Here is an 11,409-nt window from a genome sequence, read left to right as displayed (position 1 = left end):
GAGAAGATTCATCAGTTTTCCTCTAGTGACATAGTTGACTACGTATGCTGCCTTTAGTCGAAGATGGGCCAGTGCATGCAAAAAAGCTAAAGGCTATGTACAAACAAAAAAACGGAATAAATCAAGGAGTGATACAATTGGAAGGCCATTTTAAATGAGTCCCTGTATGAAGCAGATTACATTTGTGAATCCCAGTACAGTACAGTGATCTGAATAGGATCAATGATGACAATTATTTAAATAATATGGAGCCACTGTTCTTTCTCCCCCAGAACTCTATTGAGCTTTTCTCGCTGTCAAAGAGATGTGTTAGTATGGCTGTACTCCTTTTAGTCTCAAATGAAAACAAGGAAAAGGAGACCCTCTTTGACATGCTCAAAAACAGATAGACCAATGAAGAAAGTACAACTCTTTATTACATCCCAACAGCTAGGACAGGGTTCGAGCTTGTTGGATAAAAACTACCATCTGATGGATCACATCTATGAATACATTAACTTGGAAATCACCATAAATGCTGGAACTTTTGCAATTGAGTACAGTGATTCATATGACTCAATTGGGCGGAAGGGGGAGGACCTCTCGTGTGTGGTTCAAGAGGATTCTATGTCATCATTAAAACCTATGCCGATCCTAACCCCAGAGTTAACATGTTTATTGATGTGTTCGAGGGTGCAAATGTTTTTAAATTCATTTGGCCAATGGTAGCTGGCATAAGTATTTTAACATTAGCCTCCCCACAGCTCCAGGGGGGCCCTACGGCACTGTACACAGGCAGCGGGCCCCTGTCTGGGTCCGAGAGGCAGGGCCCACCATCTACTTTGCAGGGGTTCCTACCTTAAGTTTCGTTATGCTACTTCCTGGAATGTTTTAGCACCTGCACCTGGCATGACACAAAAGATTCTGTTATCAACCTTAGGAGGCCTGCTTCAATTTTGAGTTATGCCTTTTGGATAAAAATCTATTTCCCACCTTCCAGAGCATGATGGATAATATCCTAAGTGACATGCTCACCATCGTTGAAGTCTACTTAGCCTTTGGGCACATCACGGAAGGTGTTTATTGCTTTATTAGCTTATCTCCTAATAATGCCTTTAAAGTGCCAGATGGGTAGCGCTCAGTGATGAATCTTGGGCAACAGGTAGGTGACAGAAAGGTAGAGCCTCTCGAGGCAAAGATCCATGCCACCATAGATTGGATAACCTTCACCACCATGACCCGTGCACAGATGTTTTTGGGCATGGTTTGTTGCTATCAGACCTTTGAGAGTCACTATGGGTCTCTGGCAGCACCCATCCAGGAACTGACACTCTAAACCAACCAAAAAAGAAAATTGGACTGAGGATTCTGATTGCAGATCATTTTATACCAATTTGGTTGGAATTTTCCTGCTGCTGGCATTAGAAAACCTAACCACTTCTCGCACTGAAGCACCAGCTTTGAAGGTGCTGGACTTTGGTTCAGAGTGATGCGTCTGATGGTGAGATTAGTGCCAAAATAGCTCAAATTAAAGAGTCTGAGACTATTTTAGGCCACTCCCGTTGATGCTTAAGGTAGAAGTCTGGGCTGCATCCATAAAATGATGATCTCTAATTGTTCTGGCATTAAAGATGGTCCATCCTAACTCGTTTTTAGACAACCTTGATCAATCACACTGATGACAAACATTGACATGGTGGATGGCCATCAATGGGGAGAATCCAAAGTTTCTCTTGTCCACTTACATTCAAGGGTCCGGACTTCACTGTAGCAAACTGGATCTCTTACAGAAGGCAGGTGGAAAGGTTAGCCAAGTGAGACCTTTGGTGGAGGTTAGTCCTCAATTCATAGCATAGCTAACCTGGGAGCAGTTTCTACAGCTGGTTGTGTTAGTAGGCAACATAGATAGTCTTACGTTGGATATCGCTAGATGGTCCCTTAACATGGAAGGATCTGGGAAAAGGCCAATCGAATACTTTGAGGGTCTATGGCAGCTCGTTATTTAGAGGACCGCAGGCCAAAATGAAGGTATTTCCCAGATACTTCGTTCATGAACAGCATCCCCAACTATACAGAAAAGAAATGCGTCTTAATTCTACCTGCAATTGTGTGATTTTTATTCATTTTATTCATTCCGAAAGGTAATGAAGCTGCAGTACGTATAAAAGGAAGTATCCATATGCCTCACTGGTGCTCTACAGCAAGTCTAAGCTTGTGTTATTTACAAACTAATGTGCCAACAGTGTACAAAGAAGTAAAAAAAATATGCAATTGCTGTGATATTACAATAAAAGACTATGTGTCTTTAGGGTCAGCTGCGATTATAAATTTGTCACATGGATGCCCGCTGCTGTATACAGGGGCCAGTGAGGCTAATATACTATACTTATCACTTGGCACATTCAGATCAATTTCCATGTCTCCTGCTCCCAACCAAAAGAGACAGATTAGCATGCAGTTCCTAAATGGTCCATTATGTGACCGTTGGCAGATGCTCCAACTGGGACCTCTTCTACCTTGCTGCCAACAACAAATTGCCACCCAGTTTAGCATACCTCTGCCCCCACCCTGACCTGAGTGGCGAGTACCTGCATCTTTAGAATGGGTTACGCACCGCCACATTAGTCCTTGATTGTCAACATGTTTGTAGGAGAGATCCTGAGGAGTGCTAGAATGGAAAGTGTCCTTCCTGAGGCCCAGGGGAGGCACAGGGAAACAGTCCTGCTGTCCCCAAAGCCCAATAATAATATTCTATCCTACCCCCTCTTCCCACAAGCATCCATTGCTCCAGCAGGACTTCTTGGGGTTTAGTTCAACAAAGTGGCCTTGCTGGGATGCTTCACCCTGGCAGGGATTGGGTTTTCTTCAGAGAACGTCGTCCTCTCCTCGCTTCTTTACAGTGTCTTTTTCTTGCCGGCTGACCGCTCTCTTCTCTAAGTGCCAGTTTGTTGGTGTTTGAAGGCCGTTGAATAGAGTTATCGCAGAATGAGATGGAATCCTTCTGGATTTTGCACTGTGAGGAACAAACATAAGTTAAGTTACTGCTGGGTTCATGCTAAGAGATGACAAATGAGTAAATGGTGATGCCAAATGAGAACTGACAGCCTGGCCAGTTCATCTACTGAGAAAGGCCACCATATCTATACAGGTAAAAAAATACCAAACACATCCTGTTGGCTCACTTGAATACAGAAAACGAAAACGGTCCATTTTGTCTGCTCATTTCCATTCAGAAGATGAACACATTTGCCCTGTTCCATATATATATTGACACTGAACCATCCGGGTTGCTTATTTCCCTGAGATGCTAGCCGCAGAGCAAATCTTGACTGCCTTTTTCTATGGCAGTAACAACAAGTAGACCCATACGGTCTTCCCCCTTCCAGGCATTAACCGATTAGTGAGTTCATACTGTTGTTATAGTTCCATACAGAAACAGACCATCAAGCCCATCTTGTCTGCCCATAACTATATAGAAAATTACTTCGGACGCCATCTATTCTGCCCATTTTCATAGAGAATACACCCACCAAGCCTATCCATTCTGCCTCTTGCCTTACAGTTGCTAATCACTACTTCAACAGTGTAGACTCTACATGGTCTCCACATACTCCAAAGACCTGGGCCCGTAAAATCACCTAGATGAGCAGCCGAGACTGCCGCCATCTGCCTCGGTCTTGGCAGTTTGTCTAGGTGATTTCGCGGGACCAGGTCCTTGGAGTATGTGTGACAATAGGATGGTCCCTGCTGCCAGACACGCATGATCCCTGAAATAGGACTAGACCGGGTATCCTTGAAATGCAGAAGTACACCAGTCTGTCAGGTGAGAGACTTATGCCTCATTGAAATTGCATGTAAAGTATGCTGGAACAGGCAGGGACATATATACTTGGCTGTGAGGAAGGCCCAAGACCCCATTTTGGCTCTTTGTGAGGGCTAAAACATGTCACAATAAATCCGGGGTGATTGAGAAATTAATGCTTAATCAGAACCCTGTACTAATCTTTTAATTAACCCACGGCACCCTGCTCATAAAAGTAGTTCTGAAAGGGTATACCTTGAAGTTATTTTAAAAACTTTACTCTTCTTCAACTGGATCCCTGCTTTGTCCAGATAGACGCTTCCATTCATGGTTGAGTCTGCCCCAATGCTATCAGCCTATCAGGGTGTGGATAGGCGCCTATGATTAAGCATGCCGCTATTTAGTAGGTGAGGCGTCTAATCCAAAATCTTTGGATTTACCAGTAGGGTCTCCAACTGTTTCCCTTGTCTCTTTTCTTTTGCTTTCTGCACAATATACCTAGTTTCTTGATGTGTGTAGATATAAATTTGGGAGAATGTAACTTGGTGGGTCGTCTCTTGCTCCCCCAATGTGAAGTTAGAGTTAACAATCAACCTTGGAAAAACCAATGACAGAGCCAGAAGTGCCTGTACTGGTTTGATGGTCACCATACAAGGTACTCCAAATAGGGTAGCAAAACCATAGGAGGTGCAGACAGGGAATATGCTTTTTTTTTGCAGATCTTTTATTACAACTCTTCTCTGATTCAGCCTACTAGTTTCCTTCATCTCTTGTGGAGTCATTTAAACTCCTTGGTGCAAACCATATCAATTTATTTGCCTTTATCCATTTTAGTTTGTTTCTGCTTTTTTGTTTTTGCTTGACCCTGTCTCTCTTCCGAGGGACAACCCTGTTGACAAGCACAGTCCCATGACATGAGGGGCAGCTAAATTATTTCCTGCCACCCCTGTTCTAATGTTCTGCTTTGACTTATTACCCCTCACCCCCCTACACAGCGAGCAATGGAGAGCCCTATTGCTATGCGTTGTTGTGGAGCAGACACATACCTTTCTGGACAGCGACCTGAAAAGAGGTTTCATCCGGTAGATTTCTGATCATCTGTAGGCAATAAAAAATGGAGTCAAGCTATTGATTTTAAGCAAATATATTAGTGAAAGGAAGCACTGAATGACCTCAAAGAGTTCAAGACTACAGCTTGAAGGAGAGCAATAGTGTTTCAAAAACCAGAGAGAAGTCTTTCTAAATCCGCATCAGACGCCACAAAATATCTTCCAGACACCCAAAGAAAGGTAAGGCGTAGCAGATCCAGCAGAAGGGCAACCAAAAGTTTAAGGTGTTTTTTTTGTTGGAAACACCAGAAGAAAGGAAAGTGTGAGTGTATGGTTGGAATGTCCTTAACGGATTATGGGCTCTGCAGAACATTGCAGAGTAGGAGAGTTGGATCAATTTTCTATGTTCTGAGACAAAAAAAGGGATAGGAGTTGTGCAGGAAACTTGCAAAGCAGAAAAATGTGTTTGTGCCCCAAGAAATGTACAAGGAAGCAAGGTACAGATGAGGATTCTGTAGAAAACATTAAGAGAAAGCAGCAAAAGCAATAAGATTTCCTTAGAGTGATCATTCTGGAGCAAAGGAATGGTCCAAATATCCTCATATCTGAATAAGGGCAACAACGGAAGACATAGAAAAAGCATGGTTCTAGGGTGAACAGCAGAGTTGATTCAGAGCAAATGGTGCTTTTGACGTGTCTGTACCATGTCGGTGACGAGGATGCGTATCCCAGTGGGTCCTTGCTTGCACAGCCGATGCACCTGACCGGTCGGAATGGTGAAGAGTTCAGCCAGTCTGTGGGTTAGTTCACAGGTCGTGAGCTCCTCTAGATACAGCTCTTGGTACACTGCACGAGACAGAAAGTATCCATGGTTAGAGTGAAGACATCAGTGGGTGCCCAGCATTTGACAGAAGATCCTGTTACCCTTCTTACTACGTATGGAAAAATGTTAATGTGGAGTTCCTAAGGAGGGGGAGTTTTCAGGTCTCTTATGGATTGCCCTCACACACTCTGAAGGATGTCATGTTTCATCATAGGGCTTATGCTCCTCGTTGGGCCGGCGCTGCAATGCACGACAGGCACCCGCGAAGGGGTTATTTGCCGGAGATCTTTTAGAGGAAGCCGTATTGTGTGTGGGGGTGTGTGGTCAGGGTAGTGAGGTGAGTGTGCAGTGTGATTTAAAATAGGTCTAGTACTGCCCTATGTAAAAAAAAGTTCCTCCCCGCCTTAGGAACTGCACATTAACATGTTTCCATACCTTTAATTAGGAGCCTTTGTGCAGGACCTAGTCAAAAGCTCCTGGTTCCTCCCTTTTGAGAAACCCTTGTTACTACCACTCCAATCTCAACCAGCAAGTAACACACATATAACTATAAAAGCAGTGCTGCTTCTAGGCACAGGCTGGCAGTATAGAAGACAAAACAAGCTGACAGTAAACATAGCAATCGAGGAAGAAAGAAATGGAAACCCCACATGGGCCTTGAATAGGCGGGGCCTCCCTGATATACCGCATACCCAACACAGAAACTGGTAACGCCTCCCCCTGGTTTGGCACCTACATACACTGAGAATTACCCACCAATGCCACTGTGCATTCTGGAACTATGTGCAGATGCATATACAGATAAACCCTTGCAGCAAAAGCCTGTCTGCCTCTTACCTACTTGAAATGTCACCAATGTCATCCAAAGTGCGCTTGGCTGAACCCTAATTCCACTCACAATGTTCTCTGAGTCTTAAGCCCAGCTCGATTCCCTTTACTGGCCCCTCCTTTGCTCTTTGACTCATCAGTGGGGACCCTGTGCTCCGCTGACCCTTTAACCCCTCCCATGCTCGTGACGGAACCGTTCCGTCACGAGCCTCGGGTGGGCTGTGCTGGTGACGGAATGCTTCCGTCACGGCCCGCTCACCGCGCCTGCGCTGACGTTCTAAAGAGTGGGCGGGGCCGTGACGGAACCGTTCCATCACAAGCACAGCTAACCCGCGGGCCGTGACGGAGCGGTTCCGTCACGAGCAGGGAGCACCGTGCGGCCCCGCCTCCCCCTTAGCACTGCGGCGGAATAGCTGCTGAGCGAAGGGGTTAAACAGAAGAGCATTTCATCTACCTGCGGCTGTATTACTCCTAGAAACCTCGGGGAGCTACGGGTGTGTGTGCCCACTTTTTGTGCACTGTGTTATAGATGCAGGCACAGAGGCAAACAGGTCCTTACGAGGCGCACTGCCAGTTGCCCCCCTTAAGCCCAGCCCTCTGGTGGTGGGCACAGGGATCCCCAGAAATCCCTTGGCAGGCAGGTGCAGTCACTCACTACTGCTGCCTGCTTGGGGAATCTTGCTCAACTCCTTAAAATGCAGGCAGAATGCCACCTGCACTGTGAAGCACCGAGTGACTTGTAAACAGCTACTCCATATTTCACTGAATGCGCTGCCCCCAAGTCAGACACTGGATCATCGATACTGGCTTAAAGGTGCATCATGGCACCAACAAGGATTGTGCACCCTATCTGTAATATGGGTCCTGGTCTCCTGCAGTGCCTAGTTTGTAAGTAGATAAATAAACAACACACTCATAAGTGCAAGGAACTAATGTTTCTCTTAGGAGCCTACTCTGCACTAACGAATGCTGGTTCTGGGCAAGCCAATGGGAGGGAGGGGTGTGGCGCAGCGGGCAGAGAGGCTGGCTTTGGAGTGCAGGGCTCGTGGTTCGATTCCCGGTGACAGCTCAGCTCAGATCAGCATCATGTGACTCTGGGCAATAGCTCACTTAATCTCATGATGACCCCACGTTCCTGGATACCCTCAGGAGTGTAAGTCGCACTTTACAAATCTGGAATTATTAATGTTGCCTGTTTTTGATTTCACCTCCTGCGCTGGACTAGAAATCAAAATCAGCTCTGACAAGAATATTCAAGCCAGCCGCAAACTACAGGCGCCCGTAGTCTCTATTGATCGGTCAAGGCAGGTCACCATGCTCTGAAAGCAGCCTCATAGCCTGCAGTCTATTCGGGAAATACCAGAATGGCCAGTCTGCCCCTGTCCAACTCATGCCTCTTTCTTCCACCACCCTACACTTCTTGTCTCTTAAAGAAACGTTTGCATGGTCATCTCTAATGGCTCCCCTTGTCATTATTTACATATCTTTCTCTTCCCCCTCCATTCTCTATTTCTTCCTTTCTCTCTCGGAGGTCAAAGTCTGATGATGACAAATCAGTCCTGGTCTCCAAAAATGAATGCTGCTGCCCACCACCTGCAACGACCGTCACAAATTAAGCACTGGCCTTCAGGCCCTAAACATCCTACCTGGGAGTGGGGTCTCTTCTTGCTTCTCTGTCTCCTCCTCTGTAGGCTCCCTGGCGATGTACAGTGTGAGGCGTGGCTGGACGCTTCTGGAGGAAAAAGGCAAAATGACTGCTTATAGTTAAACTCCTACAGATGAGATGGAAGGTGGGACTGATGTGTGACAGCCTCTGGGTCAAAAGACTCTGCACTCAGGGAAGTCAGCAGTTCTTCAGTCGGGATTTCATAGCACAGCACTGGGTGTAAATATGTATAAGTGCCTGTACTGAGGAGCAACCTGCTGGGAGCTGATCAGTAGACAGCGACGGCTCGTGGAGGGAGTTACGGTGGGGCAGGAGGGTGGGGAGGGGGAGGGGCAGGGTGGAGGTTGCTAAAAACCGGCATATGGATAATTGCAGGTAATTTAATTAATTAAACGAATTTCGTAGTGCGCCTTGCATCGCAAAATGCAATGCAGTGCGAGCTACGAAATTCGTTTTATTAATTAAATTGTTTACTTACCTGCAATTATCCATATGCCGGTTTTTAGCAACCTCCGCCCTGCCCCTCCCCCTCCCCGCCCTCCTGCCCCACCGTAACTCCCTCCACGAGCCGTCGCTGTCAGTAGATAAGTTTTAAAGGAACTTGCAGTCGTTTACACATGACTCACAGTCCAGGTAGTACTGGCTGATCTCCTTGCATGCTTGGCATGTTGGTGTGCACTGTCACATAATTACACAACCATTGCATGAAGTTAAGAAAGATCATGCCTCACAAAATGTCATGCTGGAACTAGTCTCATGCTTGCAAACATTACAAAATGGCACAATTTCAATTTTTGTGTGTGAAATTCTCATTTTGTATGCATGTAATTATTTCCACCAGGGCTAATGCTGCATTAGGTTGCTGTGTAGTTTGTAACTGCAGGATCTGATCTATAGCCTTACAATCTTATTATGCATTGTATTTAGGACCTATTTAGTGTGACTGCACCACAGTTTGGGCCACAAATCAATGCACAGTCCTTCTCCTGTTTTCCACAAGCCTTCCTTGCATGCAATATTGGTAGGGTGTTTGCTTATAGTGTGGTCCATGTGGAAAGTGTTGTGTGAGAGGGCTATAAGGTTGTTCCAATTATTTTGATGAAGACTTGATGTTTCAGTACTTAATTTGTGTTAGTGTTTGCCGGTGCTCGGCACTGCCACTTGTTTTAAACGCCATCACTTGTTCATGAGAGTACACCACAGGGTGGCACTCTCAGCCTATTTCAGGGCAGAGCGTGATTATTTGGCAATAGTTCCAGGCCCTCTCTTTAGCTATAGGTGACCTAGAGTAGTCCAAAATATCATGCTTTTGTAAGTGAAGTGTTTAGTAGGTAATGTTTGCACTGCCAATCGCCAGTAGTGGCAGGAACTATGGGTGGTGTCTGCTGCAGTGGAATAGTTTGGGCCCTGGCACTAATATTTTTTCCAAATTAAGCACTGAACCTCCATGTAGGCATGGCTGTGACTCAAGGTCCTTCATTACGAGTTCCCTAGTAGTGGGAGATAACAATTATTGTGATCGGAATTTAGCGGGTGTAATAATTACTGCCTATTACACATGTGGTCCTTGAAAATGGGGCACAAAAGAAAAAATGTGTTTTTTTTACACAGGAAATTCTGCATGTAACAGTATTTGCCAGGCATTTTCTCCTCGTAAAGTTTAAGACCTGTTGAAATGTAGCTGAGGAAAATTGAGGAGGATGTGGCAATTACCACAACGCTTGTGATCCCAATTCCTGAGCAAGAAGGAATCGCACAGGGGTTGGAAAAAATGGGCTAGTATGTGTGGGGTAGCCAAGCAGTGTCTGTGAGGTTGTCTTTCAGCGTAGGCAAACATCTCAGCAGGTGATGTTACTTTAGATTTGTGTACACTACTTGTTACTGTCATAGGTGCGAGGATACATTTGGCATTGGCCTAATGGTATACTTGTTATTTTCATAGATGGGAGGATACATTGGGCATTGGGCTACTTGTTATTGCCATAGGTGCGAGGATAAATTGGGCAGTGGGCAACTTGTTAGTGTCATAGGTGCGAGGATAAATTGGGCATTGCACAACTTGTTAGTCTCATAGGTCTGATGATAAATTGGGCTACTTGTTCTTGGCACAGGTGTGAGGATAAAGTGGGCAGATGTTGGGGTGCATGTGTACACACCTGGCTTTTAGAGCATTCCAGAGCCGGATACCATCAGCGGCGCCGCAGATCTGGACCAGGTCACTTCGCAAAAGTTTCATCAAGTCGGAGCCTGGAATGGGAGAAAATGTAGAACACATGTTAATAATCAATCCCACTGCATCCTGTAGCACGAGCTGCCAATTGAAACCAGAAATACAGGCATTAACTCATCCTGTTGCCTCCATCATGAGAAACGGAGGCCTCAGCTCGGTAATACCGTGTAGACCTAACTACCAGCGAACAAGCCCCAAATCAGGAGATCCCCACCTAGAAGTGAGAGTTCTGCTCCTGTAAAGAAATACTCCTAACCACACTCACACACCTACACCCCAGTGCTTGCATTATTATCTTGTGACACCCAACATGCCGTCAGCTTAAAGTACCACTATAACACAGGCGGATCTCAAATCTGCTCCGTTTTAAGTGGATGTCAGAAACTTTTCTCAAACTTGCTTCATCCAAAACAACAGATTCACTTTATTGTTGAGAACACCAGACTTTGAGGTCACAGAGTCAGTTATGAAGTCATTTTTCGAATTACTTGCACAACTTGATAGTGCTATAATAATCCTTGTCTCTTCTGGCCCGGAGTTAGGCGCCTTCTATGCTGTTCACCTGGTGCCAGGATGCTTCTTCAGCCCACAAAGTAGTATCGGATTCGTGCTGTTGGGCACTCTGAAGCCCAGAAAGTCTGAAAGAGCATCGTGTTCAAGCCTATTACTTTGCCCAAAGAGACAATTCCTAGTGGGAAAAGACATGCTCCTCCTCACAGATGTCTGAAGTGCTCGGATAGTGCTATCTTTACCACATGCACTTTGAGGTCTTGACCCACACACGTGACATTCTTTAGCTGTGCACCTGGTGGTCCTTATCCCATGCACTGATTACCTCCACTGACATGCATGACGTTGACCCATGCACTTGGTGTTGACCCAGGCTCATTGCATTCTTTAGCTGTCTTTACCCCATGCACTGGGAATCTCCACTGACACGCTTGGCGTTGACTCATGCACGTGGCATCGGCTCGTGCTCATTGCATTCTTTAGCTATTCACCTGGCAGTCTTTACCCCATGTTATGCACTAT

General features: G+C 45.7%; 1 protein-coding gene across 1 annotated transcript in view; it reads right to left on the bottom strand.

Annotated features, from left to right (window-relative positions):
• Positions 1 to 397: 397 nt before the first annotated feature.
• The window catches only part of LOC147717532 (transcription factor CP2-like protein 1), a 44,044-nt gene continuing 33,032 nt past the window's right edge, over positions 398 to 11,409 (bottom strand). Inside the window, exons 11-15 of the mRNA XM_086924341.1 lie at positions 10,304 to 10,394; positions 8,128 to 8,213; positions 5,534 to 5,676; positions 4,828 to 4,879; positions 398 to 2,992 (exon numbers count right to left, since the gene is read on the bottom strand). Coding sequence (XP_086780467.1) covers positions 2,955 to 2,992; positions 4,828 to 4,879; positions 5,534 to 5,676; positions 8,128 to 8,213; positions 10,304 to 10,394 — 410 coding nt within the window. The 3' untranslated portion in view covers positions 398 to 2,954. The remainder of the gene's footprint in view (positions 2,993 to 4,827; positions 4,880 to 5,533; positions 5,677 to 8,127; positions 8,214 to 10,303; positions 10,395 to 11,409) is intronic.

The sequence above is a fragment of the Lissotriton vulgaris genome, chromosome 5 (assembly GCF_964263255.1).
Source record: "Lissotriton vulgaris chromosome 5, aLisVul1.2, whole genome shotgun sequence".
NCBI classification, from domain to species: Eukaryota; Metazoa; Chordata; class Amphibia; order Caudata; family Salamandridae; genus Lissotriton; species Lissotriton vulgaris.
This window is presented reverse-complemented; position numbering and strand designations above follow the sequence as displayed.